The following is a 27059-nucleotide window of genomic DNA, read 5'->3' on the forward strand; positions in this document are numbered from 1 at the left end:
GCTTAAGTGACTGAGCCACCCAGTCGTCCCAATACTAAGGACTTTAAATGCACTATCTTATAAATCTTTACAATGATTCTATTCTAAAGAAGCTGTGGCATTACCCCCAATTTACCCATTAGGAATAAAAGCAAGACCTAGAGACATTAAGTCACCTGCCCAAGGTAACAAAGTCTCTGGGGGACAGAGCCAAGATCAGAACTGAAGTACTTCCACTACAAGGCCTTTCCTCTAAGCCAGGAGTCAGGAAACATTGTCTGTAAAGGGGCCAGATAGTAAATATTTGGGCCTTGTGTGTAATATGGTCTCTGTCCTTGACTGTGCCACTGGAACGGAAAAGCAACCACAAGCGGTACATAAATATTGAGGCATGCCTGTTTTCCAACAAATCTTTACTGAATGGACACTGAAATTTGAGTGTCATATAATTTTCAAGTGTCATGAAATATTGTTCCTCTTTTGACTTTTGCCCCAGTCATTTTAAAAGGAAAAACCATTCTCAGCTTGTGCACCATAAGAAAACAGGGGGCAGGCTGAATTTTTCTCCTCATGCTGTCATCTGCTGACCCTGGTCTAAGCACTAGACTCTCCTACCTTCCAGCTCATGTCACCTGCTGGTTTTCTTAGGAAGCCCATAGATACTTTAGGACCAATCCTGTGAGTGTGCATATGGATGGGGTATAGGACTCTGAGGAAAGATCCAGCAGAGATGACTCCTCAAGTCGGCCCTCAAAGGACTCCATCTGACCCCAGTTTACAACTGGAAAGCACATCTTTCTTCCTTTCAGTTCCCTTGTTTGCTCTCTTCTGCTGAAATAAGCATTGGTTCAGATCTCAGGGGAGGTTCTGGGGAGAGCAGCAATGACCCCTCCCACACAACATGGTTTGCTGCAAACACAAACCCACAGTGTCCTCCTTACCTGCAGGGTTTGGCTGAAGCGCTTTAATGGTGTGGCCTTCACGGGTGGGATGAGGTTTGCTAGTGATGTGACTCTGGAAAGGGGTTTGACACGTTTATTACTAGGCTCCTAGAGGGTTAAAAAAAAAAAAAAGGAAGGAAAATGTCAAGGTTAATTACGGACAACATAACTCCACCCTACAGTCCAGTCCCACTCCACGAGCTACTCCTACCAATCTATGGAATATAAACTGTGCCCCGTCTCACTCCAGCTGTGTGGAGATGACTTGGCTCAGGAGCCAGGGAAGGGGAAATGGCAGGGGACATCAACAGAAGCAGCCTCTGGGCAGACAGCAAATGGGTAGGGTCTGCTCCCTACACTTCACCCCCAATATCTGCTAGCTTTTAATTCAGAAGCTTCCACTTAGAATCATTCTCCCTGGGGCGCCTGGGTGGCTCAGTCGTTAGGCGTCCGCCTTCGGCTCAGGTCATGATCCCAGGTCCTGGGATAGAGCCCCACATCAGGTTCCCTGCTCAGCAGGGAGTCTGCCTGTCCCTCTTCCTCTGCCTCTTTCCCTTCCCCACCCCTTGTGCTCAATCTCTGTCAAATAAATAAGTAAAATCTTAAAAAAAAAATCATTCTCCCCAATGCCTCCTGCAGAGAAAAGCTGCCTCAGATTTCCCATCCAATGACCTTGCCAGGCAGTTGTGTTTTGATGCTTCTGGTTTCATCTTTTTATTTATTTATTTTTAAAGATTTTATTTATTTATTTGACAGAGAGAGACGCAGCGAGAGAGGGAACACAAGCAGGGGGAGTGGGAGAGGGAGAAGCAGGCTTCCTGCGGAGCAGGGAGCCCAACGCGGGGCTCGATCCCAGGACCCTGGGATCATGACCCCAGCCAAAGGCAGATGCTTAACGACCGAGCCACCCAGGCGCCCCTGTTTTCATCTTTTTAAAAACCCTTTCTCCACCTTGCCTGAAGCCACTCCCCAAATTTCTTTTATGCAATGGGGCTTTTCTTAAGCACAAGGAATGTTTATCAGTTCATTAAATTAAAAAAAATTTATTTTAAAGGAAGTTCTTCTATTGCTGGGCTCTTACAAAGCATCTTTGTTTCTACAGTATATTTGAAATGCACCTATGAATACTTATAAATAACAACCAGTAAGAGAAAATGTAGAGAGAAATTCCTACCGTGCGCATCTGTTTTTATAATTCATATAGCCACAAGTTTTGAAAATCACCTCCACATAAAACATTTGCAAATCTGCAAGTTACCCCAAACCAAGCTGATGGGTGTGACCATTCCAATGTCTTTGCAGAGGAGAATTACATAAAAACAACAGGCTGCAGGAAAGAGGGACATGACAGACAAAACATTTTACAAAGACAAAGAGAACAGTTACCCTTGCCTTCCTAAGTTCCATCTGACCTGCCGTAGATGCTGGACAGCACATGAAGACACCAAATTTTGATGGAAAAAGCCAAACTTGCCAATTGCTGTGGTGAACCTCAACCATTTCCAGAGGAAGCCTCAAGATGCTCATCTTTCTTTTTCAGCCATTGCTTTCAAAGTTTTGAGGGGTAAGGCAGAACTTCAGATTCTCCAGGACATCCCTGCAAGGTGTTTTGAACATAGTAGGTGCTTGGAAAAATCTTGCCTGAATTTGGAATTCTGTCGAGAAACTCTCGTGTCATTTTGTGCCCTTGCCAATCTCAGATGTCAGAAGCCCTCTTGGAAATAGACCCGATCTTCCTGGCATTTAAAGAGAAACATTAAAAGACTAAAGAAAAAAAAGTGCAAAACAATTCCATAATGTTGCCAGGATTGACTTCATGATTTCTCGAAGCAGTGAAATACTTTTCCAAGACAGAGAATGAATCTGGGCTGCCGGGGACCTCTCCAGCTTCTTGGCATGCTGAGCGGAACAGACAGTAGGAAACTCTCCGAACACTGGGGAGGCTCAGTTCCAAAATGCAAGGGATGAATCTCTCAATATGAGAGACATCACATTACTATTATTGACGTGCTGAAGAGGAAGATCCAATAGCCCTTCTGCTTCTAGGTGACAATGTCCTTCAGGGTGCTTCCTGTCCAGTGCCTGGCTCCTGAGCATCTGTGCCCGGAGGAGGATTTTTAAAATATTTTTTACGTCAGAGCTGCATCACCAGCATACTAAATACACACACACACACACACACACAAACACACACCCTCTTGAGCAGCCTCTGAATTTCTCCAAATAGCTCCTGCTTTGGGCTGGAAATGCCAGAGTTGTGATATCACCAGCTTTGGTGGTCCAAATTGCATTGCAGCAAATGGTGGGGGGGGGGGCGTTCATGGGGCAGCAGGACTTGGTCTCAGATGATCCTGCAAACACCTCAGAGCCCGGAGACTCCCAGATCTCCATTTTTTTTAATGGCTAAAGGTGCTGGATCACAGATACTGTATCAGAATGGGGAGGCTGAAAGGCAAATGCCAGTTGGGTTCTCTTGCTTTAAAAAGGGGCAGGGAGCAGCGCACGCTTGGCAGGATGGGGAAGATTCAGTTCTGTTCCACTTGCTGTGTCATCTTTTCTAAGGTTCTGTTGACTTTGCTGTATGACCCAGCCCACGGGTGTTTACACAGCTACAAGATATATGCACAATGCAGATGCCAGCCCCTCTGCACGTTGTGTGCAGCGGCACTACATGAGAATGTAATTAAAACTCTTTCCTAGGGCATTGCCTATTTGGAAGTAAACATCAGGCTGCTCTCTGGCAATCTGACATTCCCAAGTAATGAACAACTGAACCAGAAACCACTGCTGCATGATTTAGTGCTGTGATCCAGCAAAGCAGGCAGGTGCAATTTTAAAACCAGAACATTTATAGGTTATTGGATCTATGGAGGAGGCTTTATGCCTGACCCACATGAGCAAAGTATGAATTATGGTGTTCTCCTTGAGGGTTTCAGTGAGACTAGGAGATTAAAAAAATTCTTGGCCTAATTTGATTTTTCTTTTCCATTTACTCAGTATGTCTCCAGCTACATTTTACTGCTATCTAAAAAGAACCCTCGGGGAAAATGTTTCCATATTCTAGTTAAATAGCTCTACTGAAAACTAGCAAATGCAATTCCAAGGATGCTTTTGGGCTTTACAGAGAGATGACAGAATACAACCTGCAGAAGCTTCCTAGTCCAACAACTCGGCTGCCAGACTAAGCTGGGCAAAATCAATGCTAAACCCAGACACAAGATATCCTGTTTCAAGTGCAGACACCACCCCCACCATGCAATTTTAAGAAGGGCAGGAGGGCATCTCACTAAAAAGGTTTAAAAGCAGAAAAAAGACAAAGGCATTGAGTATTGTGTGTAGGCAGTATTGTCTGTATAACAAAATTTTGTTTAGTCTTTTCTAGGCCTTATAGGTTTTTGGTTTTTCTTGTCTTATTGCACTAGCTAGGGCCACCTATATATTATTGATTACAGGCTGAGAGAGTGGGTATACTATAATTCTTGATTCTAAAGTGATTATTATGTTCATCATTATGAAGTGTGTTTGCTGAGAGCATGGAAGAGATGCCCTTTATCAAGTAGAAAAAGTTCCACTCTATGATGTTTGCTGTGAATTTTTATAATGAATGAATACTGACTTTTATCAAATGTTTTCTTGTTATCTTTTCAGAGGACAAGGGAAGGGAAAAAAAGAAGGGAGAGGGGCAGGATGGGAAGAAGACAATGAAGACGCATGGAGGTCACATATTTTCATAAATGTATTGGCACGGCAATTTAAAACATCTTTTAGACTTGAATTACAAAGGGGAATAAAGCACCCTGTGCCATTTTATTTTTAATGTGAGATTTTATTTTTGTTTTTTTTAAAGATTTTATTTATTCATTTGAGAGAGAGAGGGAGAAGCAGACTCCCCGCTGATCAGGGAGCCCGACGCAGGGCTCAATCCCAGGGCCCCAGGATCATGACCCAAGCCAAAGGCAGACATTTAACTGCCAGACTCCCTGAAGTTTGCTCTATTCTATTTTTAAAAAAGATTTTATTTATTTATTTGTCAGAGAGAGAGCCACCCAGGCACCCCTAAGGTGAGATTTTATTAAGTAGATTTTCCTACTCCTTCGCTAGGGGAGACAATGGTTTTCTTTCCCTCTCCTCCTTCTTACCTCCCAACAGGTGAAAAACCAAAACAGGTTACATGCATGTAAGGTCAAGTGCCTATCATATCAATATAATCTAGCACAACTATTTATACCTTCAAAAATGATTCCATTCTAATAGACGTGGCATATAGGAAACCATCACTCATTCTCCTTGCACTTCATTTTTGCAGCTAGAGTGGTGTTGGGGAGCAACAGGAGGGTCTTCCTCATTGTGTTTGTAGGTGCCATGAGACTACCTTCACTCAGCCACAAACCCAGCCCAAGAGGGACCGGAAATGCCTTCATCAGTGCAGGACTGACCACTCTACTGCAGGGCAACACTGCTCTTGGCTGTTATACACCTGGCCAGGAGCAAGGGAGAGGTGAGAATCAACTGTGCTAGCAGAAGCTTCTGCCCATGAGTTGATGGAGTCAGAAAAGTCTTTCAAATGTTTGAGGACACCAGGGAAGCCTTAGGCAGGGCTCCATCTCTGTGGAAGGAGGAGGTGTGCTAGGAATACCTAGTAGCCCTCTAGGAGGCTTTCACCATCCTCATGTTGAACAGAAGTTACAATCTCAGAGTGGTTGAGAAGCTCTCATATTATGAAATAATAGTAATAATAATAATAATAAGCTCATATATCGTGCAGGGACTTCTCTCAATGCTTTACAGATATCTACTAATTTATTCCTCCTAATATCCCTGCAAGGTAGATACCATGACGATCCATATTTTAAAGATAGAGATAGAGATACTGAGGCAGAGGATGAGCTATGTGCTTAAAGTCACTCAAAAGAGGTGGCCAGGATTTAAACCTAGGCAGGCTGGCTCCAGAGCCCCTGCCTTACAGCTTTGTGTAAGGGGCCAGATAGTAAATGTTTTGGGCTTTGTGGGCATCTAGCCTCTGTCATGACTATTCATCTCTGCCATCAGCCTTAAACAGTATGTAAATAAATGAATGTGATTATGTTCCATTATACACTAAAATCTGAATTCCACAGAGTTTTTACATGTCACAAAATATTACTGTTTTGCTTTTTTCAACCATTAAAAACAGAAACGATTCTTCGCTTGAAGACCAGAGGAAGTGGGCTATATTTGGCCCATGGGCCATAGTTTGCAGACCACTGCTCTATACTACTTGCTGGCTTTATAGGGATCATTTCCTGCATCAGCTGTCCTCAGCCTCAGCCTTTCTGCTGCGACATACCCAAAGACTCCCAGGTACGGCACCCTCCCAAAGCACACTTAGACAGTCTTCAAGCTCTGGAGATGGCGTAGGCTTGATTTGTTGATTCTTTCTGGAGCTGGGTATTCAGGGTCCTCCCCTGGTAAGCAGGGGAGATATCTGACTTATCTTTATGTGAGTAAGCCCTATCCTACTACATTTTATTTTCTTAACTTTCCAAATAATTCAGCCCAAGCACGACCCATCTTTCCCTGACCATTAATGTACACAAATAAGGGACAAACAAAATGATAGGATGCCTGGGATCTGCTTCATAGTAATACAGGAAGAGGGAGCCAGGATGTGTAGGAACGAAGGCTGACCACAGGTTGATAACTATCAAAGTTGGGGGCGGGCAAAGGGATCTCTGTATACAGTCCTGCCTGTGGCATACAGTCAGACACTAGATAATACAAGGTTTATTTTAATGGACAGAGAACCATTTTGCAAATGTATCAGTGAGCAGACAGATGCCATCAAAGATTTGTACTTCAGCTGTTAGTGAGGGTCTGGTGAGAAAGGATACTGAAAGAGACAGATGACAGACATCATCTAGAACTGAACACAATTAGAAGAAACCTGATAAAATGAAAGAAAAAAATCCCACTAGTGAATTTCAGTAACTTTCAACTAACATAGGCCAGAAGAGGGAAGGGTCTGTGTGGCTGGGAAATCAAAAGCTGGGAGAGCTACTTTGAAACGTTCAAACTTAAAAATGAGCAACCCCATGGAGAGTCGCCGACCCCAGCCGCCAGACTCCCTGAAGTCTGCTCTATTCTATTTTTTAAAAAGATTTTATTTATTTATTTGTCAGAGAGAGAGAGAGAGAGACAGAGAGAGAGCACAAGCAGGGGGAGTGGCAGGCAGGAGAAGCAGGCTCCCCACTGAGCAAGGAGCCCGATGTGAGACTCAATCCGAGGACCCCGGGATCATGACCTGAGCTTAAGGCAGACACTTAATTGACTGAGCCACCCAGGTGCCCCTGCTCTATTCTATTTGCTGGTTTTTTATTTGTTCTCATCAAGAAACCATCAACAGGCTGCCAATCATGGGACTCCATGATATAAAACAATCTGGTGGAGTTACACTCTGACGTAGAAACATAGAGAGAGAATAGGAGCCATTCAAGGTCAGACTGCCCGGGGAGGGGACACTTCTGTTCTGTTGTATTTATTTTATGAGAGTGCTTCCCTTTCCCCGATTCTGCCTCCCCAAATTCATGTTTTTCTCTCCATTCCTACAACAGCACCATCTTCTACTAAGAAGGCAAAGACCTCCCATCCTCACTCCCACTCTGCCTCTCTCCAGGTACATAAATGTAAAGTGTGTGACCCCATGACTGTCTTGACTTGACATTACCACCTGCATCCTTAGGCCCAAAGGCTGGTTCACGGGGTCTTATGGTTTATGCCCAAGCTTCTTACCCTTCAAAACTTCTAGGTCACCACAAATATTATGGTGTTCTCACTTCTGTTGATGCCTCCTATTGCCAAGGCCTTCCCACCCTTTTTGGGTTTTTCACTGACTTGCTGGTCAGTTTTTTTTTTTTTTTACTCTTGCCTGTGCCTCCTCCAAGCCATACCTTTACTTCAAGTGGCTCCCATCCTCCCCTCTGGGGGACCTGACAGCCTGCTTTGTAACTTATCCCTCAGAGACAACATATTCCTGCAGGTTCTCCTTCCTAGCTAATGTTTTTCTAACTAAATGATTAAAAATGAGCCTCATTAAAAAAAATCTATCTGTGTGGCGCCTGGGTGGCTCAGTCAGTTAAGCGGCTGCCTTCGGCCCAGGTCATGATCCCAGAGTCCTGGGATAGAGCCCTGCATCAGGCTCCTTGCTCAGCAGGAAGCCTGCTTCTCCATCTGCCTCTGCCCCTCCCCCGGCTTGTTTTCTCTCTCTCTAATAAATAAAATCTTTTAAAAAATCTATCTATCTATCTATCTGGGTCTAGCTCTCATACATTCTAGCTGGGTGATCTCAAGCAAGTTACTTACCCACAGTCTCTTCAACTGAAAAACGAGGAAAGAATCCTCCCATAATGCAGTAGTGGGGATTGTGGCTAAGAGCTATCACTTAATCCTGTAAGAGTTTATAATCTGTGTCAGGCACTGGGTTGACCGCATTATATGTATTTACTTGTGGCAACTTCAGAATATCCAACGAGAGAGCTAAGATCACTATTCTCATTTTACAGATGAGTAAGCTGAGGCTCAATGAGTGTAAGTAGTTACACAGGTCACCTATCTCAGGTGGCAGAGGCAAGATGGGGATCCTATCCTGGACCACACACCTCAGCTACACTATTCCGCCCAAGAGACAACAATAATGAGTACACAGCACACTGCCTTGTGAAAAGCAAGCTTTCCGTGAACAGAGCCTAAAATCGAACTCACAAACTGGTATGATTTTACTAGATCATTTCTCCTCCCCTTCACCTTTCCCACTAAGAACAGGTGAATTTACATAATCACTCAATGTGTGCATTCTCTTTTTTAAAGAAACTGATCTTGAAATAATTTTAGATTTATAGAAGAGTTGCAAGAACAGTACAGAATGTTCCCATGCGCTCTGTACCCCCCTTCCCCAATGTTAACATCTTACATAACTATGGTACGTTTATCAAAACTATGATACTAAAAACAAACTGAGGGTTCTGGGGGGGGGTAGGGCGGTGGGTTAGCCTGGTGATGGGTATTAAAGAGGGCACGTTCTGCGTGGAGCACTGGGTGTTATGCACAAACAATGAATCATGGAACACTATATCAAAAACTAATGATGTAATGTATGATGATTAACATAACAATAAAAATTTTAAAAAATAAGGTTATAATGCCTAAAAAAAAAAAAACTATGATACTAACATTGCTACAAGATTACTAACTAAACTGTTAGAGGATTTACTAGGATTTCACCAGTTTCCCCACTAATGTCCCTTTTCTGTTTCAGGATCCAGTCCAGAATTTCACATTTCACGGTCATATCTCTGTACTTTCCTCCAAACTGTGACAGTTCCCTGGTTTGTCTTTCATGACATTGACACTTTTGAAGAGTACTGGTCAGTTATTTTGCTGAATGTCTCTCCATTTAGATCTGAGGTTTTCTTGTGATTAAAATAAGATTATGCATTTTTGTGGGCCCCCGGGTGGCTCAGTTGGTTAAGCATCCGACTCTTGATTTCCACTCAGGTCATGATCTTGGGGTAGTGGGATCGAGAGCCCTGTGTTGGGCTCTTCACTCAGTGGGGAGTCTGAGGATTCTCTGTTTCCCTCTCCCTCTGCCCCTCCCCCTACTCACAGGTACTCTCTCTCTCTAAAAGTAAATAAATCTTAAAAAAAAAAGGGTTATGCATTTTTGGCAAGAATACAACAGAAGTGACTTGTCCTTTTTTGGTACATCATATCAGGGTAACATTATCTTATTACTCACTTACCATTTGGTTAAGGTGGTGGTATGGGTTGAACTATATACCCCTAAACAGATACATTGAAGTTCTACCCCCAAACCTGTGAAAGTGACCTTTTTTGAAAATAGGATCTTTGCAGATATAATCAAGCTAGTTCATACTAAATTAGAGTGTGTCCTAAATCCAATCACCTATGTCCTTATAGAAAGGAAATTTAAAGACACAAAGGGAGAAGGCAATATAATGACAGAGGCAGCAACTGGAGTGATATGTCTAAGCCAAAGAACACCAAGGATTGACAACAAATACCAGAAGCTAGGAAGAGGCAAGGAAGGATTCCCCTGCCGGTTTCTGAGGCCAAGACCTTGATTTAAGACTTCTGGTCTCCAGAACAGTGAGAAATAAATTTTTGTTCTAAGCCACCCAGCCTGTGGTACTTTGTTACAACTACCCTAGGACACTAATACAGGTGTTATCTGCTGGATTTCTCCTTATAAATTTACTATTCCCTTTGTAATTAATACATATATGGGAAGAGATATGTTGTGACTATGTGCATCCTTTTAAATCTAACTGTGTGAGTGTTTATATAACATTTGCAAAATTGGTTTCACTAAAGTGTCCATCTGTCACCCTAGGGGGGGGTGTCTCTTGGCTGAACAGGGCGAACCAGAAGGCTGATCCAGGCAAAGTACCCAAGAGAGTCAGTGTTGGCTGGAGCGGGCAAGGAGAGGGACACAGGGGACCACAGGGGCATGCAGGACACAGAGGCAGCGATGAGGAGGCCTTCATAGAGCCGTTTGAGCAAGGGGACTGGGGCTACAGGAACACAAAGCTTCTTTGGAGCCTGCAAGTGACTCTTCATCTTATTTTCTTGTAAAGAGAAAAAGACCATAATGAAATAATGGTTTCTAACTCTAAAATTTCCATTAAGCGGTTTTTTTTTTTTCTGCTCCCTTTTCCCTGGCACAGAGCTAACTGACCTGGTATCATCTGTTACCAGAAGTTGAAAGGCAAATAATGAGGCCCAAATTCCAACGGAAACCTGGCTTCATTGATTAGGCCAAATGCATTTCAGAATTATTGGTTTTTAACCCGCAAGGTAAGCAAAAGGTCTTCAAACTCAGAACTATAATTTTCCTTCAGAGATGCTTATCCGTGGTTTCAACAAAAGGGCTACAGACTTTGTGGACTTGGACAAACCACCAGGAACAGCTCCTGGAGGGATCCCTGATACCTTTGTCTTGGCTAATCTCAAAGATGGAGGCCACACCCTGTGCTTATTCTCTCCAGCTGTGGGTCTGGTTGCCTTGCCCTATGCATCCAAGGGAGATTTGATCTCCTCTTTGATGAAATGGCTCAACTCTCTCCATATCAGATGCTATAAGAAAAACATCTCAATTTCTTAAAAAAAAAAAAAAAAGCCATGTGGGTGTTTTTGTTTGTTTTTTATTTATTTATTTTTTTTGTACTTTTGCTTGCTAATGGAGAGTAAGGAAAGCCTGGATAAATAAAATTCACAGACCACTCTGAGTTCGTTCAGTCTCATGGCCAAGCTGTAGACAGGATATTGGATTGCTATGTTGAGAATCCAACAATCTCTCTAGCCTCCTCTCCTGGAAATGCTAAACAGCAGATGATGATAGAGATGTCACAAGATGGTCTGCGCAAATCCACAAATTAAACCATCAGCTCTCGGGGCCACAAAACTGAACACGTGAAGGTTGGAGAGATGATATTTATTCCCTGAACATCAAGTCTTCTCGGCCTGTGCCAGTCAGCACCTACGGCCTCTGGCCAAAGTCGGCCTGAGAGGTGGCTGCTTTTGGGAAGCCTTGATAAAGGGGGAGGCATCAGGGGGACATGTGACTGAGCTAAGACAATGCTGGCATGAGCCTCTGAAAGCCTGCTTAGTCCCTGCTCCAAACAGAGCCTCCCATAAAAAGCAAATAAAAAAAGAGGCTCGAAAGAAAATCACATTTTATGACAACTTCTGTGGTCATCCCGGCTTCATTTCCTCCAGGCCTCCCCGTTTCCTTCAAGTCTAAAACACATGTTGGCAAAACACTATAGCTCCCTAACGTTCGTATAAACTAAATGGCAAAATGAAGGGAAGGAGGGGCGTGGGGCGAGGGAGATGGATTTCAGCCAGTATACCCTGCAGAAGCAATTAATCTTACTACAGACTCAGAGGGCTAATGTTCAGGGCAAACCATTTTGTTTCTAAGGGCAGACGTCAAGCAACTTATTATCTTTATTTTTCTGATTATCATTGAATTTGTGCCCCTACACTGGAAAAATAAGCTGACCTACTTGTCTGCCATGGGGAAATTCATTTTTGCTGAATGACGGTGATGGGATAAAAAAAAATGAACCTTGGGAAATAATTCAGTAAAATATGGGACTCTCAGAGCTGAAGCAGGCAACGGCAGCCTAGGTTACGAACATAATCTCTTAGCAGTGCTGGTAAAATAAAACAGAACCACTGTTTCAAGACACTGTATTTTTGGCAAATGTTTCCACTCCTCAATTATTTTCAAAGTTATTCGTTTCAGTCAACATTATAAGGGTAAGTCAACATTTGTCCTGGCAGCAAGCCCAAATTTGTTATTTTATTAGTCTGCTACTGGTTAAATTGGCCCAAGATTAAACACATCTAATAAATAGCCCTAAAATATTGGAGTTTAGTGGAAGACCACATTCAAGTTCTCTTACACAGGATGTTACCATTAACCTTGGGAAGAGGAGAAATGTACACCCACATCCCAGTTAAGTTCCTTTTAGCAAACGCCAGCCCATCTCCTGAAACTCATTTTGGTCATGCCCAGACATGGCACTCCAGACCTTCAGAGAAAGAGGAAGCCAAATATTTAGCTCTCTCTGCGGTCCCTGGGTCCACATCTGCCTTCTGAACGTCAAGCAAAACTCTTACTTTCTCGAGGCAAACAGGGCCAGATGCTCGGGGCTAAAGCGCTTCATGAGTCTGACCTCCTAAAAAAAGTCTCAGGGCTTCCAGCAGGGTCATGCCTCTGTGGCCCTGCAGGGAAGGCAGCTCTGGGCCCAGAAGATATTTTCTCACAGTTAGATTCAGGTTATGCATTTTTCACAAGAATGCCACAGAAACGATGTGCTCACCATGCCACACCCATCTGGGGGTCTAGAAAATGGGGTCAAAGGACACACCTCTGGCTGCAGAATGCTAACAAGGTACCCAGAGGTGGCAGGGGTGGCCTAATCACAGGCACAGGGCCCAGAGGAAGGCCTCCTCTGTGGTTCTGGGGTTTTGCAGGCAGTCATTTCCTACTGACTTCTTGGAAACCCTTGGGTGGAATACAAATTCTGCATTTGTTTTTCTCTATAAAAGGGAATCCCTGGCTTCCCCTTGGGCTGAGTTGGAGGGGAAGGGGGAGAAGAATGCCACTGGGGATTCCACCCCTGCTTCAGGGTTTGGGAACTGCCATGTACAGACCTCAAGGGTACTTTAAGGATATTTGCTGAGGCTTCCCCAGAATTTAGGAATAAGCCGAAAGTAACAAAGTTCTTATCATGCTGGCTCAAAGAATGTGTTGATTCTTTGCAAAGGATCTAAGGATAAAATATGAGCCAACCTACCTGGCCAGAGCACAATGCCCTATGACCTCAGACCGACAATATAACCTCCATGGGCTTGGTCTCCTCCCCTGTGAAGTGGGGGTGACTCTCCTACCCCCTCACAGAGTTGTTGGGAGGATGACATGAGATCATGTGTACAATGTGCTTGGTACAAGCCTGCCCCATAAGTTGCCTTCTGTAAATATCAGATTATTGCCCTTATTTCTAATGCCCAAGGAGAGGTGTGCTCTCTCCCCAAGCCTGCTCTCTTGCCCTCATCCATTTCCTGCAGCACTAGATTTTGCCCCGGGCATCCTAAGGATGAAGCTTGAACTCCATGTCACCTGCCACACCATAATCTCACCAATGACATGCTCCTGCCACTAGGCCTCAGGTTATGAGACCACATATTTTGATTCCACATTCCTGCCTTGCCTTTCTTCCTGCAGCTTTATCATCTGTTTAGTCAAGCTCTGGCTGGATAGAGCAAAACTGGGGGTGGTTTGGCAGGATCCAAGGCTATATCAGAGGACAGGAAAATGTCAGCCATGAAATCCCAAGATAAGAACCTGAGTTGGGGAAGGGAATCCAAGTGGGTCTTGAGGTCTTCATCAAAACCCTCCTACCTAACCCAACATCGCTAAATTATGGGCTAGAAGAGCTGGTCTCCAATCTTGCCAGATCCCAGTACTATCTGGGATTAGGCATTGATAGGAACTCTGGGCATTCAACCCATGTCAGATGAGCAAGGTGGAATTTCTCCCCCAAATAACAAGCTACCTTGGGTTTCCAGAAAGGACCATACAGACCCACTGGCATGTCCTTTCTCTTTTTCATCCACCTATTGTCCTTTGAAGCTCAGCATTAGCTTTGTTTCCCAGAAACCGGAAAAAAAGGTACAAAAGAAAAAAAAAAGATGCTCAGATCTTAATCTCAATGTCCCAAAGGAAGGACAGACTGTTCCTGCTGAATATGGGATAATCAAACATGTCTCAGGCAAGCAAAGCTGACAACCAGGTCTGCCATCTGATTGAAGACTAAGCTGGGACCAGGGAACCCACATACACCTGCTGGGTAAAACCTACAGGGATATCTGACCAAGGGCACGGTGTCAGCAGGATGAGAACATGGACCCCCTTCTCTTGTGGCCCAGTCAGCTCCTGTTTTTGACAAGAACAGTATCTGAGCAGATGAGACTTGCAGAAATGTGGCCTCCAGAGAGAATCATAAACTACATTTGCCACACTCTCTGGTTACCCCCCCAGCTGTCCCTCCTAGCACAATTTATCCCTTCAAATCACTGGGTTCACGTGCATCCTCAACAGTACATGCCTCCAGTCAGAACCAGGGAACACTGCACCTGGGAGTTTTAGAACAGTCTGCTCTCAACTGAGAACAGAATACACTGAAATCTGATTATTCAAAATGGAAAAAGCTACCAGTGGCACAGCCATAAGGGATTGACTGAATTGGGGAATAAAATAAAATAAATTTTAAACTTTCCTGTTTGCAGCTCTCTGCTGACACTTACCACCCACTGAGCAATGGTATGTAGAAAAATAAGGTACAAAGCATGCTGTTCAGGAAGCTGTGAGGTAGGTAATCTATAATGGATTCATATGGCCTTTCTGTTGGCCCACACACCCCCACTGAGCACATGGATAGCCTCAAAATGTTATCCCCTGGGAGATGTGTGTGTGTGCGTGCGCCTGTGCGTGCATGCGTGTGTACGTGTGTGTACCGTACACACACACAGAACACAAGACTAACTTTACTTGAGACAGTTTTCATTCTGTAGCACATTTTTAATGACAGGAATAAAGAAATGCCCACTAACAATGGATTTTTCCAAAGACTCATAACAAACACTGGCTCTCAGTGCTATGCATTTGCAACCTTGAAACACAGTGATTATGTGTTATTTCTAACTCTGAGCAATTAATATGCAACCAGATGTATCATTATCTACAGCGTATTAAAATTCAGAAGCCTGCAGATTTGAAAAAGAGTGTATCATGCATGACAAAGGAGGCAGAAGCCTCAGAGACCTGCTCTGCTCCCCACGTCACTTGCAGCTTATTTCAATTACAAAGTCACAAGAGAGAAAATGAATAGACAATGCAGTTGACTTAAAAGAAATGAAGTAGATACAAACCTGTGATTTGACTGTTTGGTTTCGTAAAGAATGTTGGTTTAGCCATTGGAGATTCAGTGGTAAGGGATGCCAGTAAGAGTTTCCAGAAAAGACAAAGGCAGTTTTGTGGTAAAAGAAAAATGTTATTTTTCGTGGCAGAAAGGGGCGAAGTTCCGATGAGTCTTCAGCTCAGGCCATCTACAGATGGGAGGGTTCCTTTGGAAGACCACGTGGGGTCTAACCTGACAAGATTTCCCTAGAGAAGTTTCCCTAAGGACACCTAGGGGATGGAGGGAAAGTCTCACTGGCCAGGTGCTCACTCCTCTGCCCCACCATTTAGGAGTGAGGGTCTGGGACTGCTCCTGAATTTATAAAGCAGGGCTGCACGGAGAGGTGTCAGGGGCCACAAACCCTGCAAAGCCTCCAGAATTGTTATTAAATTACATGCTGCCAGGTTCCCTACCTACTCACAGATTCTGGCAATTTTTTAGAAGCAGAAGTCGTCCCACACCTGACCCAGGTGTGACTCATCCCTTCTGTCAAATAGAGAAGGAAGTGCTAGACAATGGGAGACCCCTAGGAGGGGAGGAGAAGGTACCAAGAGCCATGGAGTCACCCCATGCCAGGTGTTGGCTCACACACACTCATCTATATGATATAGCAACCCCATCACCTCATTTAATAAAAGAGGAAGCGGGTGTTCAGAGAAGTAATGTGACTTGCCCCAAGTCATACCCAGTAAGAGCTGAAATTCAAATTCAAATCTACCTCACTTGAAAGGCTTTCCTGCCACCCCCACACCAGCTTCCCGGGATACACAACTTCCTCTTATAACATAATAGCAACAAGACTGACAATGACTTCATGCCAGGCTGTGCCAAAGCGCTCTCTACGCACGATTTCCTTGATTTCTCTTAAGTTAGTACTATTAATATACCCATTTCACAAAACAGGCGACTGAGGCTCAGAGGGTTTAAGAACCTTTCCTAAGGTTACACAGCCAGTGGCAGAGCCAGGACTGAGCCCAAGGCTGCTCCTCAGCAAGATGGGTGATCTGAACCACAGCCTGCTCCTTTCCTAAGCCCTATGGGAAATAAAAGAGGGTAGAGGCAGGACAATGGAGACTGAGGCAGGAAGCTGAAAATTTGAAGCTGTTCATTCCACATTCAAGCCCTGTCACTCTGGAATCAGCATCCCTTCCTGTCTTCCTCCCTTCCCCCTCCCCCAGCATCTTAGAGCGTCCAGCCAGGCTCAGGTGCCCTGCTCATGTGCCCCCAGTGGGCAGTGTCTCTGTTAAGGCACAACTGGGGAATGGTGTGTACGCATCCAGCATCAGGGGGCTCACTGGATGACCACCTCCCAGTACTGCCCCCCTCGCAGTCTGTCAAAATCCCCAGCGAGATTGCCTGCTTCCCCATCCCTCCCTCCTTGATTGACAATCACTGTCTGTTTGTTAGGGTTCTGAATGACTCGGTCCAACTCAAGTACAAGTTCCTTGAGGACAGAAAGCATGCCTTTCTCTTTTATACTCAAGAGAAACTGTTAGGTAGAGTCTGGTCTCAATAAATATTTACTGACAATCAAAGAGCATTGGGGGTCATTTTTAGTTGTTTGGCTCTTCACCAAGTTGTAGCCATCATGCTATGGAATTTCCCCACATTTCTAACAAAGGATCTATTTATAATTAAAGCACCCTGCTAATGAATAGGGCAGGAAGAACTCTAAAGCAACCTAAACCTCCTCACCTGAACTGGGTCTGTCCCTGCGGCTGGAGCTTGGTTAAGATTCCCAGATGATGTGTGTCAGATGGGAGCCAGCCTTAGGGATGGATGACAGGCTCTTCATCTCCCATGACCAGGGTGCCTCTCTACCCTGAGCTCACACCCCACTCCCTGCTTGAAAGTCATTCTGGGAACATTAGAAAACCATACTAGGTTTTTTTTTCATCCTGCCTGGCAGGAATGAACGTGAATCTTGCCAGTGTGCTTGGAACATCTTTTGTTTTTTAAAAAAATAATGGCCAGTGCCAACTCGAATCCCTGGGAAATTGGGTGGGTATTTCCTACAAAGGAAAGAGTGACCTCCCAGCAGACCCCTTGATAGAGATGATCAGCCACAGCTTCCACTCAGCTGATGTACACTGAAAATAGATGATGCTGTTGTTGCTAATGATCTGCGGAACACTTGCTCTGTGGAATCCCTTTGTAAGCTCATTCGTTTTCACAGGTCCCTTGGAAATTCTCATTTAGAGATAAGGAAACGGAGGCTTTAGAGGATGAATCACTGTCCAAGGTCTTCTGGCTCCAGATGGCCAACTTGGGATTCAGACTTGGCTCAGTCTACCCCTCAAATCCAAGTTCCTAACCACCACACTCGGGGTCTGCCCCAAATTAAAATGCAATCTTGCCCAATCCTTCCCTCAGGGTGAAGGGGAAAGGAAAGAGGATGTGTTAAATGATTTCAGCTGGAACTTGGGAACTTTGAAGCTTTGAAAAGAAAAAAAAGATTTCTGTTCTTAGAAGAGAAATCCAATTTTTTTTTTTAATTTGCTAACATCTAGTCCAGGATAATTTTCTATGACATATTAAAGCCCATCTTTATCTGTTTAAAAATATTAATATCTGAAATCTGGGTCCTATGTTCGAAGTCCAGATTTAAGGTTTAGTCTGTAAGCAGCTGTATCCAAACTTGGGAACCTATTGCCGCAGAGCTTTGGCCATAGAAAAACCCTCAGAACACACGAAATGCTGTTTCCAAACTCTCGCTACCATTGTTGACAATTTTTTTTTGCCAATGTATATACCACCTGAACTATTACATAGTCAATGTTTCCTTAAATTACTCACCTTTTACTTAAGTAGCCATATGATAGAAACAAACACTGCATCTGCCATAAATAGAAACTGACTTGAAAATATGAACCCTATTGTTAAGTTCTTACTAGATGCTCCCGCCTGTCTGAAGCTTCTAAGCCTGAGGCCTGAGCTTTGTTAAAAAGGGGGGACTAGCAAGTGACAGAAAGGTGTTCAAGACATACTAGCTCCAAACTCAGCTCCAAACTAAGATTTTCGCCTCAGCATGATCAGAAGGGTCGGGGGACCAGAAGGACAGGCAGAGAACTGAAAAGAGAAAGTGATTCAAAATGATTGGGTGTCTTATCTCTGGATGCCCTTGTCCCTGGTTATCATTCAGGCTACTACAAATGGTATGAATCCCACCTTCTTGGAAAAAAGCAATCCGAGCCAGTCTTCTCATTCCAGAAATAAAGACTCTGAGGTCCCTTGAGCCTCCTTGGGTCCTGTCCCCAGCTAGTAGGGAGGCTCTTGGAAGAACCAGCTTAGAAACAAATGCTGCCAAAGGAATTCAGATTTAAGCATTTTAAGAGTCGTCCAAAGCAAGTCCCCATTCCTTGATGCTGAGCCAGAACAAAGCTCACTCTCCTCGGCCCTTAGAGAGTGGACGGACAGCATTCAGAAACTAACAAGAGAAAACCAGGCCGGTCTTCAGATGCGCTCTCTTTCAAAGCTGTGCAATTTAAGTCACCATCAAACAGCTGAGGCGGAAGGTGACTTCTCACCATGTGTCTGTGGCTAACACTTAAGTTACCATCAATTTCTGTCCTCTTGTAATAGTCTGTTTCCTTCACAGTGGTTTCAGACCCCCTTGGCAAGACCACACCCCTGAAGCACCCAAGGAAAACACCAACCAGCAAAGAGAATGGCTGAAGGTGTGTGAGAACGAACAAGACCCCAAAACCTAACAGGATACTGATGAGCCATGCGCACCCTTCCCCAACCTGTGCGAAGTCAAACATAAGAAGAGTCTTCACCAGTGACCTTTAATTATCTTCTCTGTATTTGCCTGGGGTCCTTCTTGACATGCCTGCGTCATTTGGGGATTATGAAATGTTAGCATTTCAATGTAAGATAAGACACTTGAGAGGGACGCTTGCACTGGCCTTGTGCTGGGGCCAGAGAGCACACAGAGGAAAGACTTAATCACTTGTCCCCCTGAGGTATCAGGCCTGTAGCTCCTTCTTTTTCCACCCACTGGCTGCTTCCCTATTCCTTTCTGAGGCTTCTTCCTCCAGGAAGACTTCAACCTTCCAAATCTGACAATGGTGGCACCGGCTGAACATTTAACTTTATATATTTTTTTCAAGGTCCTGACATAGGCTCTCAGTTTTATTTCACTCAGGTTGCCAACTTCTCGTGGTATCCACGGAAACCGTCCCCTCCGGGGAAATGCTCTATTTCTCCTTACCCTTTAATTATCGCTTCTGCTGCAAACATTAGATCTGCAGAGCCCAGGAAGACATCATTTTAAGGGATGTCATCTACATGTACAGAAGTTTCTGTCTATCCATTTTTTGTGGGCTTCTTGTTTAATAGTGATCACACATCAACTATAAAGCAGGCTTTGCACTTGAATCTGGTGTGCAGGCCACGGGATGGGCCCACCAGTCCACTGGCTCTCAGGTGAGATCTCTGCATGCAGTAAGTTTAATGGGGTTCACTTTGAACACCCCCAAAATAGCGCTGCTTACCAACTTCACTCAGGAACATGACTGGGTTAAGCCAACACTGTGGTGTGCCAAGAGGTCAAGGCTGGGCAAGGAGGGCCCGACGTTTCGGCCCTGCCTCCTAATCTCTCTGAATCTCTGTTTCTTTGGTTGACAAACAAAGAGGACAGTCCTTGCCTTGCTCAGCGTCCTCAACCAGTGCAAGGTTCAAAGGAGATCATACATGTGAAAACACCTGCCTGCTATTTGAACACAGGGCGACACTGCTGTGAATTTAGGGAGCTTGGTGAGAGAGGGACAGGGGATGTTGATAGAAACATCCCTTTCCTGACTTCCCTACATCCCATGTGCTTGCGTAGACACTTAAATGGATTATATCATGTGTGTAATTATGCTCAACTTTTTTCCTTTTTATTTTTTACAAGAACAGTAAGGCATTTCTGTTGGCTAGTGTGTAATGGCTCAAATGATGCCACTGACCCCTGTAGCAGAGGCCATGGTACATGGGGTCATCCCCTCACTATAGGTCAGAGAGGTTGTTGGCTTTTCTGTCTGTTATAAACAAACAGGAAAGGATGCTAACCTGAAATGAGACAACCGGACTTCAAGCTTCAGCTCTGCCATGCTCAGTGGTGTAATCCTGGGAAAATTACTGAATTTCTTTGATTCTTAGTATCCTCACCTTTAAAATGGGGATAATTATACTCAGGTGAGGAAAAGAATATAAAAATGCTTTGAAGCCTATAAAATGCACAAGCATGCAAAATGATCATTCTTGCAAATAATATCATTATGAACAACTCTGGACGCATGGCATTATTCCCCCTGAGAGCTGGAATACCGGGTCCAGAGATTTGAACCTTTTTTTGTGTTTTAATATACACTGAAGAGTACTCTCCTTCCCCACAGATGCATGTTATTTCCCTGCAACATCCCCAGGACTGGGTTCTATCATGTCTTTAAGATATTTGTGATGTCAAGTAGGTATGAAACAGCACCTATTATTATTTACCATTTCATTTCTATAATTTCTACTAGAGTGAGCACTTAAATAATGTTTACTTTCACAGTTCCTTCTGTGTGAACTACCTATTAGTGTCTTTTTGCTCACTTATCAATGGACACCTTGGAAGGTCCTTTTGCATCTGTATAAATTACTTATATGACAAAGATTAATTTTCAGTCGGTCATCTCTAATTCAAAAGTCTTGTTCAATATATGAGTCTACTTTTCTTGCCTAAGGAAGCACATTAAACATAAAAGACACCTTGTTTGTTGATATAGCATTATACAGTGTGTCTGTGGGCTGATCAATACTCAAGATTTCCAAGCACACTGAGGATGCCCAGTGGAAACAAGCAAGGAAGAGAAAGAGATTGGACAGTATGTCCCATTTGGAAAACTGAGAGGAACCAGGACATCTAGCCAAGAGAAACAAGCACCTGGGGGAAGTGTGTGTGTGTGTGTGTGTGTGTGTGCGCGCGTGCGCACGCGTGCACACACACACACATGCATGTGTGTGTGCAGAGTGGGAGTAGATGGGGAGAGAGAGCAGTTTTCAAATATTTAGGGAGATAACACATGAGAAAGTATTACTGTATAATTATTCAGTTGTAGAGAGCAATGTTACAATTAAGAGAAGATTCTTTCATGATCCACACTGAACAAAGACAGAATGTACAGACTCAGAAGGTAATGAGCTCTCTGTCTCTGGAGATGTTTAAGCAGAGATCGAATGGATCCAGCAGCGGGTTAGCACTGGGCTCCATCCATATCCTTAACAGGCCTTTCCTACTCTAAGGTTCTCAAATGCATGACCGTGGGTCATTTCCTGGAGGCTAGTTTTGTTTGTTTGTTTCATAAATCCCCGGAAAAAAAAAGCTTGTTTTGCTACTCCTTGCCTCCTCATCTTAAGAGCCAGAGGAGGAAAGAAAAAAAAAATATCCAGGGAATTTACCGTTAAGATTTCTGGTTCTGCTCCAATTAATTGAAGTTTAGTAATAATCAGGGCCGCCTTCTCACAAAAGAACACAATGGCTCAAACACAGAAGGTCCAGACACAAGTGTTTCTAGACTTAAAAAGAACCACTCCTTTCCCAGCCAGTAGAAGGTTCAGAAGCCTTTCTTGATTAACGTGTGACATAGCCTCTTCTAAGCTAATAACGGGTGTCAATTCATAAAAAATGGAAGGCATTAGAAACCACTGGCCTTCATTCTTGACAGTCCATGAGTCAATACAAAAATAAATGGCAATGCAATCACAGCAATTTCCTCATTTCGTGTGTGACCTGTACACATTACCAACACTGACAAATTATGGAAGGCAACTGCACACATACATCACAAATGAAGTAGCCCTTCTAGATATACACATGCCATTAATAACAATTACATGTGCACAGGGCTTTGCAAAATTAGGATATGATCAGTAATTTATTTTCATTCAGTTGTTATGAAAACAGTGGCACCAGTCCAGGACTTTACAGGCAATTGCAAAGTGTCTTGAGAAAATGACACAATTTGCAAGTATCCAGATGGAAGTCAGGGCCTTCCAGTTATTGGTTTAGGTGGAAGTCTGGTGGTTAATGTAGATAAGCAAAATGACTAATTGCAGAACTAACGGTGTCACCTCCACAGAGCTGAGCATGCGGAATTCTGCCAAAGACCAGCTCTTTGGTGTTGAGAAACACAGAATGGAAGTTACCAAAACCCTCCCAAATGGAGGCTTGCAATTCCCATTCCTTTGGGTTGTAGCCATTCTATGAAGTGGCCTGGCAGAAACACTGAGTAATGGTGGGGTCTCCCATCCAGACACTCAGGAAAAAGTAGGCTTTTGACTTCAAGGTTATTTGCTCCAGCAGGCGCATTCATCTTTCATGTGTTCTGTGGTGAGAAGACCAGTGATTTAGTCATTTAGACGCAATGCGATGTGGTTGGCAAAGTATAGACCGCAGGGTCGGAGGGGGTGTGAATCTTGGCTCCTCCACCTAGTAGCTCAGCCATCCTAGAAAGGCTACCGCCCAGCTCTGAGCCTCAGAGCCTCAAAGCTCAATCATCAGTTGCTTCTTCTATAAAAAGGAACAAGTACACCAACCTCATAGGATTGTTGCGGGGATAAAGAGCGGACCTACAGTAAGGGGCCCCTAATGCCCTGCTGGGCACAAAACAGCACTCAGAAAATTTAGGATAGTGATCATTAATTAAAACTGTGTGGGAAATCTTTTCAAGATTCAGAAGTCTTGATGATGATGATGATGATGATGATGATGATGATGATACTTATTGAACACTTATTATGTGCCAAGCACTGGACTAAGCACTGTACGTGAGACATCTCATTGGCCCTCACTATGACCCTAGCAGGTAGAACGCTCATCATCCCCATTTTACCACTGAGGAAAACAGGGCTTAGAGAGGCAGAGCAGCTTGTGGAGGTGTAGCTAGGACAGAGTAGCTAAGCAGGTAGTGGAGATGACATTAGGGCTCAGTCCAGAGTTGATACCCTAAACATCCTCAAATGTACATGTGTAAAGTCAACATGTTTTCCTTTAATAGACCTATTCCTAGTTCAGGTACATCCTATCCTGGAGGCCCAAGACCCCGCAAGACCCCATGTGAACAAGCCTCAGAATCATGGGCTGGATGACCATAACCAGATCCTATCAGCAAGCGATGGCCTTTGCCTATGTAACTCCATGTTGCTCCCTTCCCAGCAAGACAAGAAGTCAAATGATTCATGGACTCTACTTATTTGGTCACTTGAAGAAATACCAGGATTCAACTGCAATAACTCCTCAGAACTATTTCCATGCAGTTAGTTGTATATACTTTCAGTTCAACATTATATGATCTAGATTCCAAGAAATGTATAAATTACTGGAAACTATTTGACTCCTTTAGCTCTCCAGCTGACATGCAAGGAGTATAGCCCCAGATGCATACAATTTTCAAGTCCACATGTGGACTTACTGGGGCACAAATTATGGCAGGGGCACAGGGTTCACCTTACCCTTTAAAGCTGAAGCTTTAAAAGTACTTCCCCAGTTACATAAAGTACTCATGATTATATATTTAAAAGAAAATATTTTAAAGCATTTTACACGTCTGTTAAGTTTTCATTCCGCTCCCTTTTTCTTCACAGAGGTAAACACACTTATGTGCCACAAAGTATGCTGGTATGAAATGTTGGACTAAATCCATTAGGAAACCTGGCACTGGATCTTGGTTCAGCTACTGATTTTCTTCATGGCTTTCTGCAAGTCACCTCCCCTCAGTGTGTTTATTCATAAAGTAAGGAGAAAAGTATGTGCTTTCTGTTAACCCTACAACATGGTTACGGTCTCGAGTGAGACACTAGATGTGGCACTTCAAAAGGAATAGAACTCTGTCATTTCTTGGTACATGTCATCCCAAGGGTCACACAAGGCTCCTGGAGGAGTCAAAATCAGAACACACACTTTTGAGAGACAAAGGCAATGATTACAAATACTGCTCACTAAATCTGGCCTAACTCTAACCAACATCTGGGATAGTGAACCTTAAAACCAAAAATGAGCTGTCCTTCAAATTGTCAGATCTATTCTTAGAAAGAAAATAATGGAAACATCTCTTTGTATTTTCATTAAAAATGAAATGGACCCCAAACTCTTAAAATCTTCTTACCAGACTCCAGCATCCTTAGTCAACATATCCACTCATTTGAGCTTTCTTTTTTTTTTTTTTACGATTTTATTGATTGATTGATTGGGTGTGAAGAGGGTGTGGGAGAGACAGAGAGAGAATCCCAAGCAGACTCCACGCTGAGTGCAGAGCCAGACGTGGGGCTCGATCTAATGATCCTGAGATCATGACCTGAGCTGAAATCAAGAGTCGGATAGTTAACCGACTGAGCCACCCAGGCGCCCCAGAGCCTTCTTTCTTTAAAAGTGAACCTCCCCGTGTGGAAATAGTGACTTTTAACTTACAATCAGCGTGATTCATTAAGCGCTAACAGCTTTCCTTCTAGTAACTTGATCAGGTGTTCAGAGCAGTTAACATGCCTGGAAGGACCAGTCCTTCCTGCCATGGAAATAAGCAAAACATAAATTAAGTGAAGCTACATCAGTGATCAGAAGAAGCAAGCTTAACCATGCTCACGTGATACCATGCTTTTCTGTGAAAGTCGAGAGCCATGGACTAAAATGGACTAAGCTCCTTGGATTTCATAGTTAATGATCAGAGGTAGAAGAATCTAGCTGGTTTTGGTTAAACACTTGCAACCCAACTCCTACATCTATGCCATAAAGAAATACCAGATTAGGAAGCAGTATTATATTAATATCATAATCCATGTAGAATACTATCAGTGTTTAAAATAAATATTTTAAAGAAAATAATTTTTAAATATATCACCTTTTTTCTTTCACTGGAAATTATCACTGAAATTAAGAAAACTACAAAGCACTTAAATCCCAAGTAGAACTTTAGTTACAATTTGCATTTAAGAGAATGTTTGTTGTTGCACATTTTTCACTCAAGTGTCTGGTATTAAATGCACATCACTGCACACCAACCCCTTCTCCACAAGTCTTTCCTTAAGTGGCTTTCCCCAGCACGCCTGCCGCAACCATGCTAGAAGGCACTTGCCCATGCAGTGCTCCTCCCAATAGCAAATTCCTAAGGAAAAGCCATTATATGTCTAAAGGGCACAGGTGCTTTGCTGCAACTGCCTTTGAAGGTCAAGAAGTACTTTGGATAAGCCAGTCCTTCTCTTTATAACCCACCTTCTTTTTGGAAAAAAAAAATCATCTTAAAAAATTACTTTCATAGGAATTAACAGTCAGTGCCTAATTTATAAACATGTATATAATCATGTTTTTCAAAAGGCCTACCAGGGTATGCTGTTCTTTAAACACTTACAAATACTGATGACACCTGCTGGTAGAAAATATATTTTAGTTAATTGCTGATGGAGAAGTAAGGCCTACAAGGGTTGACTGTCTTTTGCATGGACAGGGAAACCAGAAAACTACCCCCTACACTCAACTTGTTTCTTTTTCCAACTTCGCCTATTTGTCATTACCAGAAAACGAAGCTAGGAGATGCACTGGACTGGACATCTCTGCCTCAAGATGTATAGAGCATACACGATACTTCCCTGATTTAAAGTGCACACATACACAGAAAACACTCAATGGGGATACCTGAAAAATATTTACCGTTTCAAAAATTGTTCCTCCCCCATCCTTACTTCCATACCAGGACATCCCCATAAAAGGAAAACAAGTCACATTTTGTAATTTGGATTTGGCTAACATGAAGAAAATTAATATTTGACATTTGGTGATACATTTCTTTCATCACATTTGTGATATACAGATATATTTCTATTCTAAGTATAATAATAAGAAAAGATCAAGCAGATGAGTTTTACCTAAGCTTTTAACTGAACTACTCAGAAAACATAGGACTAAGGGAAAGCAAGAAGGGACTAGTTAGAGTCCAGAGCTATTCTCACTATTCTTTCCTTTGATCCATTTCAATTTATTAATTCAATTTGGTTATGCTTTGCTTCCTTCCAAAGGGAGTTTGAGAGGATACTAGCTTCACTGCTCCTACATTCATTAAATTATGAAGTTCCTACTGAAAAATCATTAGATCCATTCCAAGCCTGCACAACCTGAATTCTATGCTGGTGCTATCTTGTCAAAACTTTAAAAAGAGTCCAAACACCATTAAGACCATTACACTTCCACAGCTGCTGGGAACAAAAACTCTTTGTGAAAATACACAACTGAGCTGGAGTGTGGGGTGGGGGTGGGGGTGAGAAGTTAGTTGTGCTCAGCTTACAGAAAGCTGATTACAGCTGGAGCCTGTTTGGAGTCTTGTCAGCTTGGAGCAGCTCTTGTTAGAGGCAATGAGTCTTTGATGCTGTCCTCCCGAATATACATACTTCAGTGAGCCAAGTGCACACAGCTAAGGAGACCCAAGGTGGAATCCTCAAGACGGCTGCACCAAGGTCGGATGCACATCTGCCTCCAGACTTTCCCCAGTCATGGTTGGACAGGCTGACAATCTCTCAGATACACATACGAAGCAGCAGTGATGAGCTGGGTCCTGTGCGTTCCACTACAGCTTGGCCACAGCAAAGCTGTGGTCTAGTGAAA

The 27059-nt window shown here is 43.4% G+C and overlaps 1 protein-coding gene across 8 annotated transcripts in view; it reads right to left on the reverse strand.

Annotated features, from left to right (window-relative positions):
* Positions 1-27059, reverse strand: part of ARHGEF3 (Rho guanine nucleotide exchange factor 3) — a 329819-nt gene that overhangs the window by 42763 nt on the left and 259997 nt on the right. For all 8 annotated transcript variants that reach the window (XR_012380906.1, XM_025885066.2, XM_073901404.1 and 5 more), the window contains one exon: positions 921-1028. Coding sequence is in view for 7 of the 8 variants with exons in the window: in XM_025885066.2 (XP_025740851.1) it covers positions 921-1028 (108 nt within the window). In the remaining variant the exon portion in view is untranslated. The remainder of the gene's footprint in view (positions 1-920; positions 1029-27059) is intronic.

The sequence above is a fragment of the Callorhinus ursinus genome, unplaced genomic scaffold (assembly GCF_003265705.2).
Source record: "Callorhinus ursinus isolate GAN/ISIS: 27379988/994484 unplaced genomic scaffold, GSC_fseal_2.0 scaffold15, whole genome shotgun sequence".
In the NCBI taxonomy this organism is placed as follows: Eukaryota; Metazoa; Chordata; class Mammalia; order Carnivora; family Otariidae; genus Callorhinus; species Callorhinus ursinus.